Source organism: Haliotis cracherodii, unplaced genomic scaffold (genome assembly GCF_022045235.1).
Source record: "Haliotis cracherodii isolate W230 unplaced genomic scaffold, xgHalCrac1.p SCAF_2, whole genome shotgun sequence".
NCBI lineage: Eukaryota > Metazoa > Mollusca > Gastropoda > Lepetellida > Haliotidae > Haliotis > Haliotis cracherodii.
The window spans coordinates 64,896,190-64,914,471 of NW_027266275.1; the positions used below are offsets into that span (position 1 = coordinate 64,896,190).

Below are 18,282 nucleotides of genomic sequence, written 5' to 3' on the forward strand. Positions count from 1 at the left end.
GGTACATGTTGTGGATATGTTTAGTAACTAATATAGAGCAAAATATACTATGTACTGAACTATGTATGTTCAGTAACTCTTATAGTGTAAATGATCTGGTGTGAGAAAGTACTTTGTTGTGGATATGTTTTGTAACTAATATAGCAGGAATGATCTGTGTGAGAAGGTGTCATGAATGATCTGGTGTGAGAAGGTACTATGTAGTGGATATGTTTGGTAACTAATGCAGCATGAATGATCTATTATGAGAAGGTACTATGTAGTGGATATACTTAGTAACTAATATAGTGAGAATGATCTGGAGTGAGAAGGTACTATGTAGTGGATATGTTTAGTAACTACTTTAGCATGAATTATCTGGAGTGAGCAGGCACTATGTTGTGGATATGTTTAGTAACTAACATGGCAGGAATGATCTTGTGTGAGAAGACACTATGTAGTGCAGACGTTTAGTAACTAATACAACATGAATGATCTGGAGAGTGAAGGTGGATATGTTTAGTAACAAATAAAGTATGAATAGTCTGGAGTGATAAATCGTATGTAAATGCTTTTGGGATAAATGCATCTGTAGGTAAAAGCTGACAGTGATGTGGATCGCTAGGTAGGACAGAAAACCTTTTCATAAAAATGCTTTATTGACTTTCAAACAAGGAGGCTTATCAATAAATTAGGTTTAAATATTGAACAGTGATCACTTCATTGGAAGGCCAGCCAACATGACTTATTGAGTCGTCTTCGAGTAGCTGCGAACGACAGAAACAGAGACGCGGTTCTTGACTCTGAGTTTCTGGACAGTTGCTTCAGCGGAGTCGGCTCTCTCCTCAGCATACTCCAGGTCCTGCTGCATCTTTCGGAACTTGCCCAGGTTCATGGTCGCAATCTCCTCCTGGAAGCAATAGAAATAGGTTCATGTATAATCGAGTTTATATGAAATTTGGGGTTGGCTGTGGAAATAAGACATTGTGATCATAGCTCCTTTTCCAACTAACAATTGTTTGGTGTCATGTATTGTTTGTTAGGCATTACTAAGGAGATGACGGATGACAAAGTAAACACAGTTTATGGATACCAACTTGTTTGTTCGGTCTGATGTAGCCTAATCCACATAAGTGGATATATGTACAGAGAGATCAAAAGAACAGTTTCTATTGAATCGATATTAACTGAATATGATAAGGCATTACAAGATGTAAAGGTTCAGTGTTGGTTGTTGAACCTCAATTAACTTTGCATGAGCCTGATTGACAGTAGCAGCTGCACTGTAGAGGGTGAACCCATTCTTTTTCCACTGGTAAATGTTTAATACATTCAGATTGATTCAGGTGAGTGTTCAAAGTGAATATGTCTTCACTTACCACTTCCTCAATATGTATCCTGTAGGCCTTCAGTTTAGCATTCAACTTGTCCACAGTCTCCTGGAGTCTCTCCTGGGTCTTCCTGTCCTCTTCAGCTTGGAAAGCTAGATCCTTCAGACGACGTTCCGCAAAACGAGAACTTTTCCGGGTTTCCGCATGGAGGCGCTGCTCGTTCTCAAGCTCAGAATTCAGTTCACGAATCTAAACGATTACAAATGAAGATATACAACACAACTGAATAAGGCGATATCACATTATGTGATAATTAAATACTTTCGCACTAATTTGTTCATTTTTTGCGTAGACGATTAGTTTGACATATTTGATGTCCCATTGCATATATACTAGTATTATACTTTTGGAATGCAACTGACTACAACTCTGTCGCATAACACTCACCTTATGCTCGAGTTTCTGGATCATCTTCCTGCCACCCTTGATTCCCAAGCCCTCGGTTTCTTCAATTCGGATCAGAAGCTCCTTCACTTGACTCTCAAAGTGCATCTTGACCTTCATCAGCTGCCTGCTGTTGTTCTGCTCAACTCGGAGCTCTTCAGACACACGGGTGAAATCAGCAACAGCGCGCTTACAATTCTCCTCGGATATTTTGATTTGGCTTCTCATGTCATCAAGGTCGGACTGTAGAAAATAACAATAAATAATTTATGCATTAGACAAGACACACGTCCTTTCAAAAACTTACGGTTGTTAACTGACTTCAGAAGAAAAGAGTTGGAGCAAAGGAAGCTGTGACATCATGCTAACTATGAAACACGTCTATAATCTGTCCACTTGTTGATTCTAGATTAAGGTGCACTCATGATAGGTCCCTGTGAAACAACAAAATCAATCAGAAATGTTTTGACAATGGACATCACGTTTTGCCATTTCAGGGCTTCACTTTTTATCATCAAAGCCCAAAGCGGCCAGTGGTCGTAATCGGGGACTATCATACATTCAAATCCACCGTCCGAGGATCCTGGACCTTAAAGAACTTTACTCTACACAATCACAGGTTCCTCAGTAGGTTATACTCAGTACACTGATGTTTGTTTTAAAATATCTGATTCATAACTGTTGTCTCACCTGCATTGCAGTGATGTCACTTTCAAACTTCCTCTTCTGGCTTGAGGTTGAGGTGATCTGGACAGTAAGCATGTTCATGCGTGCTGTGATGTCATTCAGTTCAAGTTCGGCGGCCTTGCGGGCTCGTTCAGACGACTCCAGAGATGTGCGCATCTCCTCACTCTCTCCCTTGAGCATGTTGCAGCGGCGTTCAAGAGACTGGTAGGCTTCGCGAGACTCGTCACGTGATCTCTGGAAGTCCTCGATCTTAATGTACAGCTCCTAAAATAAAAAATCAGAGTGTTGAGATCTTTCACGAAATATATCCCAATATAATTTCGACAAACTTATGTCTGCAAAAATGGCTCAACTGATTCTAGCGACATCTGAGAATTGACGGAAACGACTTATAACTTGCTGTTGTATATGTCGAATTCTTAAGAATGATTGCGGGACATATTACATACCCTGATTTCAACGTTGTATTTCTTGGAACTTGACTCAGCCTCAACACGAGAACGATTTGCTGCATCAAGGGCGATCTCAAGCTCATTGATGTCTTGTTCCAATTTCTTCTTGATCTTCATGGCGTCAATCTTTCCCTTGGTTTCAGATTCCAAACTGATTTGCAGGGACGCCAGAACCTTTTGTTGGTTGCGACTGCAGAAATACATATGCATGATTAATAAGCTTTAAATACATTATTACATTGTTTGACATCGAACGGATAAATCGTTTCATTATGTGACTGGTTAATGCAATAAAAAGAAAGTCTGTAGAAAAATGTATAATATCAATATCTTACCGAGTGTTCTCAAAGTCTTCTTCCTTCTCTGCTATACGCCTGTCAATGTCGGCTCTGACTTGAGCCAACTCCAAACTTATCCTCGTCACCTTGGCCTCCTCCTGCTCTAAAGAGGACTCAGCCTCCTCCAGGGCAGTCTGAAGTTCCTCCTTCTCCATCTGGAGCCGTTTGCACATCTTCTCGACGTCGTGAACGCCACGGCCTCCGTCACTTAACTGACAAGTTACTTCCCGGACTTCAACTGAAAGATTCAAAGCGTAAGAGTGTATGAAAATATACATGTACAAATATATCATTGCTGATTAAGTAAACTTAAGAATGAAAATAATACTGAATATAGCCAACCGAGACAATTTAAGACAATTTATAAAGATTGAATTTATAAAGATAAGTCCGTGATGTTTCATATAGTAGGGCACCTGTTACATAATTTCATAAGTATCCGTAAAAAGTACGAAGACACATACCAGACAAGTTTTTGTTTTCTCTTGTTAAAGTCTCCACTTGACTATGGTATTCCTCAACTTGACTACGGAACCGGAAGAGTTCAGTTGAGTAGTTACGTGACTCTTTTTGAGAAACTTCAAGCTCTGTCTGCAAGTTGGTGACCTTGACCTGCCATTCCTGCACCGTCCTGTCAAACATTCTCTGTTTCTTCTCCAAGGTCGTAGATGTTGCGTTAGCCTGAAGTTGCATGATGCATACGTACTACAGCAAGTGCATGTACATAAAAAGCTGTTAACCACAGATAAAACAAAACCTGTTTACAGAGATCACCATGATTAATTTTGAAACATGTTATTAGGACATTGAAGAAATGAAGTTCAAAGAGTCGGTTGTATAATTTAGTAATCCGGCTTTGTTCTCGACTCTTTTGTTTCCTTTTTCACCTTTCGCGAACACCTGGTATCATCACAATGTTATAATGATTCGTGAACACGTATTAATGATATAGTCGGAATTGTACTTTCGACTGTGTTTGGGGCAGAGCTTTCTTATGATTATGGAAAGGACGTTGTCGCTTTTTATTACATATTGATGAGAATGCCATGTACAACATGTACTTACCCTATCAACATCAACCATGAGATCTTCTAATTCTCCCTGTAGTCTAAATTTGACCTTCTCCAGTGCATTGCACTTGGCATAGGCTGCCTGTAGGCATTGTTCTGACTCTGTCAGTTTAACCTGGAGACGACGCCTGAAGAACCAAACATTTCCATTGCAACAGGACACAAACTATATAACTCTTCTGAACCACACTACATAACTCTTCTATTGGAAATTTTACATGTCTGTCAAAGCCAAACAAAACATTCGTGTTGATATAAGTTTATAAAGATAACTTTTAAAAAATTAGCCTTTTTGTTACCTGGACTCTTCAATTTCTTCCATCCTACAAATGCCCTCAGTCTCGAACTTGGACTTCCACTGCTGAGCTTCATTGTTCGCCTTAGCCAGCTGACGCTGAAGTGTGGCAGTCCTCTCGTGTTCTTCCTCTAGCTGATCACGGATGCTCTCCATATCCGAGTTCAGGTTTCGAACATCAGATTGGAGTTTCATGCGAATCTGCAGAAGACGTTATTGAGATGTGATACATTAGCGTTCACGTTAATAGACAAATGAACATGTAATGTTGTGCATTTCAAATGAAATATCAATAATAAGAAACATTTCTAATAGTCAGTATTGTTGATAACAGTTTTGCCGTGCCATTATTCACTTACTCATGTTGACTATGTTGACTAAAATGATAATGCGATTAGATTATGTGAATAGCCTACCCTTGACTCTTCTTCCAAACTTGTTTTGGCTTCCTCCAAGTGACTAGACAGAGTGGACTTCTCTTTACTCAGGTGACTGACGTGATGTTCAGCCTCCTCAAGCTGACGGGTGAGGTCACTACATTCGGTCTGTAGTTTGAACTTTTTGGACTGGATTTCATTGATTTGTCGAGTTCCCTCTTCAATCGTCACGTTCAACTCGGTGATATGGGTCTCCACCTGTTTGGACATCTTTTCGGAGCAACCCTGAGAGGGAGAAGGGCTCTAATATAGTTCATTGAAGAAGGATTTTATGGATTCCTTTTCAGTTTATTGATATTGTTTAGATATTAGATGTATTGTTTCATCTAAAGAACGCAATAACAATATCAATAGACAAACACATGCAGTTGCTTACCCTGTTCTGTTTGACGTGATCCAACTGGGTTTGAAGTTCATCAATTTCCCCCTTCATTATTTGCTTTTCCTTCTCGAGTCTGAGGACATGATTGAAATTGGGGGTTCAACATAGGTCAAAATGAATTCAATCAATCATTGTCTCTCTACAATTACAAATGACTCGCAAGTGTGACATTACATCACATCACTTACTTGCTCTTCAGTTTGAGTAGTTGTTCAAGCTGATCACTGAACTCGTTGACAGCATCCTGGTGTTTCTTACGAAAGACAGTAATCTGTGTTTCATGGTGAATAGCACTTTCCTCAAGATCCCGGCGCATCTTTAGAATCTCGTGTTCCCGTTTCTTGTTTAGCTCAACCTGTCACAATATGAACAGATCAACTATAGTTATGAAATTCATGCGTTTTGTTATATTAATATAATTGTCTTACAGAAATATACAAAATACTCCCACGATCAGGGACAAAAAAATATTTTCAGTGTGTCAGTGATAATACTCAAGATCTTTGAAATGGTATATGTTTCTTTTGTAGCCTGAAGGATGTACCTGAATTGACGTGGCACCACCAGCTTCGTCCAAACGTTCAGAAAGTTCTTCAAGTTGACGAGCAAACTCCATCCTTTGCTTCTCAACCTTGCATCGTGATTGTCTTTCTGCTTCTAGTTCCTCCTCAAGTTCCTCAATGTGAGCCTAAATTAGGACAAGAAGGCTGATGAATCGATCTATATGTTTGGTTTAGTGTTCATATTTAGCGTTATATTACGAAATTAATTTGTCTTGAAGAAACAAATTGTTTTCACAAGTGGTGTGTTTAGGTTGTACATTGAGCATAGAAATAATGAACGGTTTATTTTCATACCTGCAACTCCTTGATTTTTCTTTGAAGTTGAGCCCCATGACCTTGCTCATCTTCAAGCTGTGTGCTTATTGTGGCCATATCTTTGTCCTTCCTAAATAAAGGAAATACGTGTCAATCACATAGTTATCAAGTAATTACCTTTCCTCTACATTTTAACAGAGTAAACACGGACGAAGCACAAATGACAATAAACATATTCTTGTGAAAAACACCACAGTACCTCTTAATGGTGTCTTCCATTTCACGCCTAATGCGCTCCAGTTCTTCAACAACTTCCTGTGTCATCTTCAGATCTTGTTCCAACTTTCTCTTGACTTTCTCAACGTCAGCTCGCACCTTTTTCTCACGTTCAAGAGTGTCCTCCATATCATCTAGAGAATGTTCTAGTTTGGTTTTTAATTTGGTAAGGTGGTTCACCTTGTCTTCCTCAGCCTGAAGAGCGTCAGCTATTTTCTGGTTTTGGGATTCAATGTCCTTCTTGTTCTTTGATAATTTAGCCATAGCTTCATCTTTCTGTGCAATTTCATCTTCTAGGGTTCTGATTTGGTTTTCTTTGGTTTTGGTTTCTTGTTCAGCCTACAACAGAAAAACAGCTTTATGTGAGTTTTGTTTAAAATTCCTTTGGAAAGTATCATCGTTTTTCATCGTAATGCGAGATATGCCTAAAGGGATGTAGGTCTCAGACGTTTACCATTCTGGTGAATCCCGTGATCGTGATATGGTACTGAGAAGGTTCTGATGGGACCCCTAAATGTTTAAGGCACAGATAGCGAATTGCAGTGTACTAGCTAGATATCTGAACCACCATATCTTGTGGACTATCACTTGGCAGTTTCATTAACCTGCATGCTGTCTAATTAATTACGTTCCCTTAATTATCTGCTTTAATTTTCCACGAATCCCAGCTCGAGAGATTATTTACATACCTTATCAAGGCATCTCTCAAGTTCCTCAATATCTTTCTTCAACTCGTTGTTTTCGGTTTCCATTTGTTTCCTCTTCTCAACAGCATCAGCATTTACATCTTCCTCATCCAAGAGACGTTCCTCCAGTTCCTTCAGTTGAGTTTCAAAGTCATTTTTCTGTTTCAACAACTGCTCAACTCTTTCTTCGCAGTCATCGATTGTATCTTGCTTTGTCTGGACCTCTAGGAATAGATCATTTTTAGCCTGCATCAAGGTAACATTCTGTTCCTCAAGTTCCTTTGATCTGGACGTGATTTTCTCAAGCTCTCCTTTTGTTTTGGCCAGTGCTTCCTCCTTTTGTTTCATTTCATCTTCAGCAGCAGCAATACTGAGAAGAGGCTTGACCTTGGTGTAGAATCTCCACCAGCACCAGTTCCTCATAGCCAGCCATTTGCGGATATTCTTCTGAATCATTTCCAGGGCAACTCTAAAAAGGAAATTCTATAATGACAATAACCATTTTCTAAAAGCGCCTTTTCGGATATGTTCAATAGAAGACAGGAACATCAAATGTTAAATTCAAACAATAAAGCTGATATGCAGGTTACGTGTGCACTGATGGTTACCTCTTGTCATGAAGATTCTTTAGGTATGTCCTCATTAAGTAGCCGCGTATGTGAGCTTGGAAGAGAGCAACAATCGTGGACAGACGCTCGTCACGGAGCTCCTCCAGGTGACCGAGGACACCGGCCTTGAAAAACACTTTGGTATTGCCCAAACGATACTCATCTGGGTTCATTTGCAGAGCCTCCAAGATTTTCCCAGAGACAACTTTGCCCTCAACGAAGCCTTGTGGAATAGCATTGGGAGCCAAGATGGAGTATCTGTTTGTAAACAAAAGAAAACTTCGTTTAAATATTTGTTAATGTTGAATGAGAGGGATTGTGTACAAACATATGCAAATTAAAAAATGGAAACGAATTACAATGACGTAATCAATGTGATGAATATATCACCCTACAGTAAATAAACATATTGAACATTGATCAAGGCGAGCATTTTTCACCTTTGCTTGAATTCAGAGTACACGACTCTGCTGGGAAAGCCCTTCCTGCAGATACGGATTCCTTCAAGTACACCATTACACTGAAGCTGGTGGAGCACGAGACCAGCATCAATCAGACCTGGAAATAGAAATCCAGTTCATCTTCATGAGTAAAATGACAGGTCGACTTTTTGTCATTGAAATCATATTTTTTTTGTATACATGATACGATTCACAGCATGTGATGTTCAATCAAAGAAACGAATGTAACTTCTGTAAGCACCTGGTGTTTTGGTCTCGTTGGGGATGATACATCGTACAAAGTGTGGGTGAGTTGTGTACAAGTTCTTCATCAGCTTGTTCAGCGATTCCTGAAACAAATACATTTCATCATGATCTCTTACATCAGGCGGTTATAATGTTTTGAGAGTAAGTGAGCGAGTGACTGAGAATGTTTTACATAGTTACTTTGAGTCTCTTTTGAGAGGAAGTGAGTGAGTGAGAATTGGTGCATAAGTTCTACCATGTCACGGTGAGCTTTTAAATGCTAAAGTATAAAAGTATAAGGTAAGTTTGGCGCACTATACACTTTTGAATAGCACAGTGAAAGGTATAAATGAATATAATCCTACCCTGTGAGTGGCAGAGATTGTCTGGAAAGCAGAACTCTTCTTCTTCTTCTTACCGGCACCAGCAGCTGCTGCAGCATCTGAAACATTGACAAGATATACATTATTAATACAGAGAGGGATGTCTGCCATCAGTAGAGTTTTAAATTAATTTATGAAAATAGTATTTAATGTGCTCATTTTGTGAATCCCTATGTCGTTCATGTTGAACTTACATACATAAACCAACTACAAGCATTTCATTTGAGCATGAGTGACATAAAACTAACCCTGACCCTAACCCTAACCTACACACCTGCTTCAGCTGGAGTGAAGAGCAACTGCACAAGTGGTTCTTTTGACTGTTTCAGGAGATCAACAATGGTCTCATTGACAGGGTCCTTGTTCTTCTCGAGCCAGCCTCCAATGTTATAGGGAACAGTTCCAGCGTAGTGCTTCAGGGCGAAGTCACCGTGTTGACCTCCCTTCATTGACTTATTTGGTTTCAGGAAGTTTGGAGACTTGCCCATGTGATTCTCGGTCAGTTTGTCTTTAAAGCTCTTGTCAGATGCTTTGGGGAACATGCACTCCTCTTCCAAGATGGACAGTATACCCAAAGGCTGTAACATGATCATTTATAGAATACCTGGTTACGAGAAGATCGTAGTGTTATATTTTTTAACTCTGTGCTATGTTTATCACCATAATCATATTAGTTATGGTTTCTTAGGTGCCGTATATTGTGCCATATTATTAGGTTAGTAGAAAAATATTGGGCGAGGCGCGTGTTTACGGCAACTAAAGGCACCATATCGAATTTATTATGCCGAAAAGTTTACACTCTCTGGTATCCATATCGCACGTGTGTCATGACAAAATGTCATGTGAAATATGTGAGGTGGGTGTTGGAAAATCCAAGATGGCTGTTACTGACGGTATACTGTCTCATATTAGGTCAGTATCAACCATCTTGGAATTTTACTGACGGTATACGGGCTCATGTGGGGTCAGTAGATCTGCTCTCTGATTAATCTCACTTTAATGCATAATAATGCTCTTTATAATAGTATGCAAAGGTCTAATTGACCAATTACAGTCAATTATATGAGAAGGACTTTACCTTTTCAATGAGTTCAATGCAGGCCTGTAAATCCATGCCAAAGTCAATGAATTCCCAGACTATGCCTTCCTTCTTGTATTCTTCTTGCTCCAGCACAAACATGTGGTGGTTGAAGAACTGCTGCAGGCGCTCGTTAGTGTAGTTGATGCACAGTTGTTCGAAGCTGTTGAACTGTATGACATATATCAATCTTGTAAGTCTTAGTAAAAATCATTATTTGTTACTCACTGTTAACGGAAACGTAATAGTACTTTTAAAATGTCTTTTGATAACTACATCTATTATGTTTTGTTACCACTATAAAAACGAGTGTTACTTACATCAAAGATCTCAAACCCTGCAATATCCAGCACACCAATGAAGAACTGTCTGGGTTTCTTGGTATCCAATGATTGGTTGACTCTCTTGACCAGCCAATTAAACACACGATCGTAGAGAGATTTGGCCAAAGCACCAACAGAATAGAGAACCTGATTCTTGGTTCGTCCTTGAGTGACGTAATCCATGGCTACCTTGATCTTGGGTTTACACAGAGCCTTCAGGAAGTCACCACAATTAACACCCAATAGGAAGGAAACTTTCTCTGCCTCAGCAGTTCCATCAGGCTCAGCCTGTTCACCCTTCTGTTTGAACTGCATCTCACCCATGTGCAAAATTGAACCAGTGCATTTGTAGGCGCTAGTTTTCTCATCCCCAGTGAATCCCAGGACATCAAAGGCTTCCTAAATGAAAATCGAACGTTAACATGGAAGGGGAGCTAGGTAAAAGACAATGGTTTTACTGATTTTGTTATATATAAAGTGAAATTCTTCGATTTCCAGTATAACCCGAAATGCAAATGATTGTGTAAACCATATTTATAAATTTATTCTGTTCTATGAAGAGTGTATTTATGGAACTAACATCAGTCATCTTCATCTCCTCAACATCGTCGATGCCGTTGACTGTAAGGACTCCCTGGTTGATGAAGGTGTACAGACCAGCATCAGGTTTGGCCACAATCGTCTCTGTAAATAAAGATTGATTTGGATTTATAAATTTAGTTCGAATAGTTCGAATTATGTATTTCTCGATGATTTTAACGCTATGTTTAACGCATGATGATGTGTAGTTCTGCTTACCTAACACAGACGGAACAGCCTGCGACAGCATCTGGTAGAAGATGTGGTAGTTCCTTTCAACAGATTGTTGATACGTCACCCGAGATTTCTCAAGAAGATCTGGAAAAAGATAGAATCCATTATAGTCAATTTGCCTCACAGACAGTAATGTCGTGTGAATAGAAATAAAATATATTCATTTTATGTACATTTATCACAATAAATATACGATTATAACAAGTGTGGTGAAGTTACTCACATGTTTCAATATCTGCACCAGCGATTTTGCCAGATGTGGCGAAGTGAATTCGGACGAATTTTCCCTGCAGAGGAAAATAATGTCTCACAATCATTCGTGAATACATAAAGCAGTTAGATACGTTTAGGACAATGACAAAATATGCCACATTCTTAATTATATACGGTGCTTTGATTATGTATAACTGCCAGCAACATATATTATTTCTATTTTCGTGAAAAAACATCACAGCATCGGAGTAAACAAAATTCGAATAACTTACGAATCTGGAGGAGTTGTTATTACGGGATGTCTTGGCGTTTCCGTAGGCCTCAAGAACAGGATTAGCTTGCACGATTTGATCTTCGAGTGATCCCTTTCAAAGATACAATAAGTCAGTGTCTAAACAATGTGTATCAAATGTATCAAGATGAAGTCTGAATGTTTCATTTATTGTCAGGATATATTTGAAAATCGTGTTATGTTTAGAACGATCATTGAAACTGAAACGAAAACTGAAATTCTTACATTGCTTCTGAAAGTTAGCTTTCACGTCTCACCTTCTTGTCCTCTTGTTCCCCTTCTCCTTTGGAGGCGGCGGCGACAAAGGCGAAATAGGCGATGACCTTCTTGGTGTTCTCGGTCTTTCCGGCTCCAGATTCACCACTTATTTGAACGTGATTATCAATTTTAAATGCTTGCTAATACATGTTATTATTTAATAACATTCGGTCTTAATTTTAAAATATTGTTTTACTATCTAAAATTATTTATTTATTTTTTTCAGAAAGTGATTTATACCACAGCGTAGTAAGATTATGATTACTGAAGTTTACAATCTCATGTGGAAAAGGTAACACTGCTTTCTTTTTGTGATCTTGTACTGTATTGTACTCGTAAAAGTTAACTTACGTGATCAGCATGGATTGATTTTCACGATCTGTAACAAACAGTCGTTATCATCAAACTATTAGTAACATGTAAGTTGGCTGGTTAGTTGTTTAACGCCGCACTCAGCAATATTCCAGCTATATGACGTCGGTCTGTAAATAATCGAGTCTGGACCAGACAATCCAGTGATTGATCTCATGAGCATCGATCCACACAATTGGGATCGATGACATGCATCAACCAAGTCAGCGAGCCTGACCACCCGATCCCTTTAGTCGCCTTTTACAACAAGAATAGTCGCCTTTTACGGCAAGCGTGGGTTGCTGAAGACCTATTCTATCCCGGAATCTTCACGGGCCAGTAAAGTCTTGTGAGAGGAGCATGAAGAATAATTGAATACACTTGTATACATTATTTAAGACGTTAAGTTCGCCCTTCAAACAATTGTTGTTGTTTGTATGTTAGTCAATTATTATCATTTTTAAATGGCAGAAAACAGACTAAACCTTACCTTGGACCATGAATTGGTAGGCGTTGTCCGAGATTGAGAACAAGTGAGGAGGCATCTCGGTCTTCCTCTTGCCTCTGTACTTGGCCACGATGGACGGGGTGTAGATGGGGAGACGACGGTAGGGGTTGATGGCGATGCAGAACAAGCCAGAGTATGTCTGAAGGATGGAGATTATCAGTTTATGATCAATTGTTACGCTGATGCTGTTTTGTGAATACAATATATCAAGGTTCACGTTGGTAATATGGTTCATCTTATGTATGAGCTACATAGTATGCGACTTACATAGATCATGCCAGAGGTGTATCTGGACCTCAGGTTATACAGGACGGCGGCTTCGTTCAGGTAGGTCATGTTAGCGATATCCTCGATCTTCTCGAACTTGGGAGGGTTCATCGATTGAATTTCGTCTTTTTTGAACGTCTTAGTCTGAAATAATATTATTAAGTATTGTATATAATGATGGACAGCGACACCTCTTTGTTTTCGTGCATTCATAACTGGCCGATAATGAACAACAAACATGGTCATTTATTAAATATTACATGTCAATCGACGTTTTGAAAAAAGTATGCTTTGATGGTATATGTTTTATCTTATTTAGTAGTACCTCATTCGTCTCAAGGATAAGGACGGTGACCTCCTCGCCCTTTGTGCTCTTCAGTTCTGCAGCACGGAAACCCTGCTCTACATCAGGGGCCCAGCACGATTTTTTGGCATCAAAGGACTTGTTCTGCTCCTTCAGCAGCTTCTTGCGGTCCACAGCAAGATATTGCATCTCAGGGTCGGTGGGATCGTAGGAGGCCATGATGACAAGTGTCGTAGATGGAGTGGGTTCGAAAGCAAGGAAATGGCTAACAGCTCTGAAATATGGAAAGATATTGGAGTAATAAATGCGCCAAAGAAGACTTCAAACATTACCCTAAGGAGATTCCAATACGGATGTCGGTATGAATATTGCGTGTCAGCACAGTGTGGAGGAAATCCGGAAGTGACGCAGTTCGTAGGCGTTTACAATTTTGGTGAAACCATCCGTTTGATTTCTGACAAACAATGTGTCATAATTATAACAACCTGTTACAGCGCAAATGTCGTACTTAAGACCGCATGACCAACAGTAAGAATCCATCGTATTGTAGTGTTTTAATATTGAGAAAACAAATAAAACAAGAAACAAAAGTTAGTTTTATCCATGGTATTGTTATTCTGGAAATGCTTGGTTATTAATAGGCGGGATATACTTACGAGTACAGCTGATCTGATGTCTCGGAAGAAATGAACCTGTATATATACCCAAGGAATTCAAGCGTACATTTGCATAAAAACATATGATTGGTTGACTGAAATAATTCAGATTTCTCTCATTGGATTGGCCCGAAGAGCTGACCAACAATGTCATATGATACTCCACCCGTAACAGGGTTGACCACGTGGATTGGGTCGTGACCAGTGCGCCCCCTCCCCCAACCCCCACCCCTACGCCCCACTCCTCCAAGTAGCGCCGTAGGGGGGGGGGGGGGGGGGGGGGCATCCCAGAAAGACCTAGCTCCACCTATTGCCGATTTCAATAAAGCTTCAAGTTACGACAAATTAGTAGATTGGCGACGGGGTTCCGTGAGTTAATTGCAAGAAAATGGAACAGGTTTTCAGTGATTACATTCTACATAATCTCATTCCTGACGAATGTATTTCAAACTGGTTGAATTGCATTATTATAGTCCTAATGGTCTTTAACATTATCGAGATGATGTTTGTCGCTCAAATTGGTAATGTTTCAGATGTTGAAATCGCTAAGACATATCTATATCAGCATGAAAATAAGGTCAAATGTTATCATCAATACACGTAACTTCGTGAAAATTCGAATACAACTTTTATTAACCTTCATGGCAAACATATCTCTTTATAGTTGATATTCGTCATGATCGGAATCTTGAATCAGCATTATATCAATCAGAATAATATAAACGCCTTCGGAAATACTATTATATGTTATTGTTCCGTGTCTGTTATTACAAGACTTACTCGTTCCGATATATTAAATGATATAAAACCATTATCGATGCATTTTTTCCGTATACTCTACCGTAACATAATAACTACCGATATCTCAGATCAGTTCATGAATAAAAACAGCAGGGTCATATATTAGCATTATTTTGCAACTGTAGTGCAGTCTTATTTGGTGTAGTGTTAAATATATACACGGGATTTGTGTGTTCTTGTGAGTTGTAGTAGTAGCTAGAATGTCATACAACGTTTTTTCTGAAGCATGTGTTGTTGCTGCACTCGGGATTTGGAAGCATTATTAGCAGACTATGTTAGGCATTATTCAGGATCCCATTCTATATATTTTGCAATGGCGGTTTTTGATGACGTGTGCCAGTAATATTCTTCTTCTTCATTAATATATTGAAAGCATGTTAGACATGTGTTGTATCGCCTATAGGTGATGTATATGCTGTATTTGTGGTACAGTAATATTCGGTAATGTAGCGTAATGAGATCCTGAACCCATGCTACCTCACCCTAAGAAGACTTTCACTCCGTGCAGTGATGACATAACATTACACCACTGCCACGCGCTAGTTTGCATATCGGATCATCGAACTTTTCTCATGGATGTTTTGTTTGTTTGTTGTTTAACGACGCACTTAGCAATATTCTAGCTATATGACGGCGGACTGTAAATAATCAAGTCTGGACCAGATAATCCAGTGATTGACATCATGAGCATCGATCCACACAATTAAGGTACGATGACATGCATCATCCGGGTCAGCGAGCCTGACCACCCGATCTCTTTAGTCGCTTCTTACGACAAGCATAGTCGCCTTTTACGGCAAGCAGTGGCTGCTGAAGACCTATTCTATCCCGGATCGTAACGGGTCGTTTGTTGTATATGCATTTTCTCATGTATGCAAGCAAACGTGTATGTACTGTATTCAGTACAGTGTTTTAGCATAATTTACTTGTCCATAATCATGCATACATAGTGATATGACAGCGACAGTGAGAATCGTTAAACTTCACCATCACACGTGAAAGTGATTCTAAGTCCGTACAATGCAAACAAAAAAAAAATGTACAAAAGTAAATAGTTGAGCATGTGTACGTCGGAAGTCACATGACATTTTTTTCAAGTAGGTTAGACCGCCTACGTGGTCTTGTGGAGAGAACGTCTCAATGGAAGGGCGGTGGTACGTTAAGAGATGGTAGGTTTTGTCCCCCAGCCATTAAGGGGATAAAACAAGGTCGGATCGACTCCAAGTCAGGTTACAGTCTCTTATTGGGTATACATGTAAAAACTGCGGCATGGTATCTCAGTACTCCGGCATTAGTCCGGAATACACACGCACGCACACACGCACACACACATGCATACAGTAATCGTGAACGCGACGTTATACCCCATTTCACCTCACCACCAAATAGTTTAGTCATTTCATGTCATATATTATTGTAGAATCTAAAACTAGAAATATGAACGACAGACACACATGTGTGTAATTGTTGGAAAAGATGTAACATGCGTTGATTCCTGACATTTGACAGGTTGGGAGAGGTACCACTCTTGGTAAGTGAGTGTGGTTCACATATGTGCTTAGTGCATGGATGTGTTGAAGGATCATGCAATGTACATCGATGTAGGAATGTGACGTCCAGTCAGTGTTAATGGCCAACCTGTTATTGATCATTATTCGTAACGGGTTCAAGGGGAGAGGTATGGAAACAGCTACAAGCTGTTGGGTACACCACTTTCAAGCTGTCTATGTCAGTCACAGAGTCACCTTGCTCCCTGCCCTCACATACCGGGAGGGTCTCAAATATGTGATGCAACTTGAAATAAGCATGTATGTCACTTTGTATACTGATACAGGAAAGATGAGAGAGTGGGTGCGGGGCCGGAAAAGAAAGAACATATATAAGTATAGCATCACGTGGCATATGATGGAAGGGAGACAACTCTGTTTATATGTTCAGGGGAAGGGAACTAGATTGTGAAACTCATCATTCAAAATACTTGATGTTGTTTATGTAGCAACTGCATGTAAACATATAACTCACGTAACCTTTACTCATACAGGTGTAATATCAGAGACATGTTGTTTGGAACTTGTCAAGCAGAAAGATTTGAAGATGTTAGCTTCATCAGAAACATACGGCATCCTGAATCAGTATTCTCGTTGTACATTCACAGATGGTGGGCTAACTTTAACTCCATTCATTGTACGTCAACATGTAATTTAATGAAATTTCATTCTTCAGTTATAAAATGGATAAGTTTATTATCACCAGAACTTCATTTTTGTTTGTTTGTTTGTATGTTTGTATGTTTGTAAATTATGTTCAGGTATTATTGTATTTGCCATAAAACACACCGGTTTCAATGTAGCTTAATAATATACAAACTCGAACAAAAGAGACACTCTTGCTGAAAAGCCATGTAAATTTGCAAATGTTGAAAATGTGTTAAAGGCTTTGATATAATCTATTACTCAACAGAAGTTAAAGAACACACAATTCTTTCGTTTTACTACAGTTAGTCTGTCATGCCTAGCAGATAAACTGTAGTATTAAGAAATAATCGGGTGCTCTTTTACTTCCTTTGGTTTATATATTTACCGGGAAATAATGGCAGTAAAAACCAAATGCCGATGAAAGTTTTTATCAAATTAAATTAAGCTTTCCTTCTTCTTTTTATTCATTTTTATTTATTATGAGCCAGTTTGCGTCATCAGCTTCGTGGCTAATAATTATAAGTTTACAACCAAGCAAAATTTCTAACTTCAGGACTCAACTGATAAAAAAAACCCAAACATTTATGATCATATGATCAAGCCGCTGTTATGAATGAAGCGGTCGTAAAATTTCCAAATTTGTTTGCTACAGTACCGCCAGCGTTGTACGAGGTGGCTTGCTATCTTTGTGTTCCTTGAGGGGTTCACTTACAGTAGCAGTTGCACAGTTAAGCCATATCTATAGCGTCCATACAAGGCTAAAATATGTGAAAGTTATTATTAGATCGGTTCCTATGTCTGATGTGGATGTGTTATTGTTAAAACCACCAAACAAGCGCTACTCACTCATTAAAACCACCATACAGTCGTCACTCATTGTATAAACCCTGATCTTAACAACGCATGTCGCTAAAGACGACTCAAATCGTAAAACATGAAGAATACCTGAAACAAGTGTAATTATCAATGAATTCTAAATGTGTGTTTGTAGATGGCGGGCGCTCTATATAATTAATTGTCACTGCTATCATTCTACAGTTCAGTGTACACGGGTGATAATTCCTTATTTCGGGGGTATTACGGTATAGTCAATTTCAGACATACATATATTTATTTGAGGTGGTAGGATTTACGTGCTTATTGAATGGTATTGCAGTTCAATAGGAGTCAGTATAACTGTTTACGTGGAAATGACAGCATCTCGTGGATATAAATAGGAAGTTGTGTTTATAAAAGTGTTCATAGTTTTGAAGATATCCTAGGCTGTACAGCACACAAAAATTAAGTAACTTGATACAGCACTGCTATTTGCCTTGGCTAACTGTAGCTGTGGAACAGGTCGGCGACCTCA

The 18,282-nt window shown here is 39.2% G+C and overlaps 1 protein-coding gene across 1 annotated transcript; it reads right to left on the reverse strand.

Moving 5' to 3' along the window:
• Positions 1 to 724: 724 nt before the first annotated feature.
• LOC139469426 (myosin heavy chain, striated muscle-like) lies at positions 725 to 13,498 on the reverse strand. Its single transcript, XM_071251591.1, has 32 exons — positions 13,301 to 13,498; positions 12,976 to 13,119; positions 12,691 to 12,847; positions 12,201 to 12,228; positions 11,849 to 11,954; positions 11,572 to 11,664; positions 11,310 to 11,373; positions 11,072 to 11,170; positions 10,854 to 10,957; positions 10,271 to 10,672; positions 9,951 to 10,121; positions 9,147 to 9,450; positions 8,855 to 8,931; positions 8,506 to 8,593; positions 8,244 to 8,361; positions 7,804 to 8,061; positions 7,199 to 7,664; positions 6,493 to 6,848; positions 6,273 to 6,363; positions 5,960 to 6,103; positions 5,604 to 5,770; positions 5,410 to 5,488; positions 5,013 to 5,258; positions 4,601 to 4,797; positions 4,297 to 4,429; positions 3,696 to 3,912; positions 3,229 to 3,469; positions 2,891 to 3,083; positions 2,445 to 2,705; positions 1,758 to 1,997; positions 1,359 to 1,559; positions 725 to 889 (listed from the first exon to the last, which is right to left on the reverse strand). Exons 1-32 carry the CDS (start codon positions 13,496 to 13,498, stop codon positions 725 to 727), a joined length of 5,808 nt encoding a protein of 1,935 aa, XP_071107692.1.
• Between the last annotated feature and the right edge of the window lie 4,784 nt (positions 13,499 to 18,282).

Coding starts and splice junctions, on each gene's coding strand:
- LOC139469426 (XM_071251591.1), bottom strand. CDS start 13,498: ATGGCCTCCTACGATCCCACCGACCCTGAGATGCAATATCTTGCTGTG. Junction 11,374..11,571: donor ATAACAACTCCTCCAGATTC/GTAAGTTATTCG, acceptor TTTCCTCTGCAG/GGAAAATTCGTCCGAATTCA. Junction 3,913..4,296: donor TCATGGTTGATGTTGATAGG/GTAAGTACATGT, acceptor ATGCAACTTCAG/GCTAACGCAACATCTACGAC.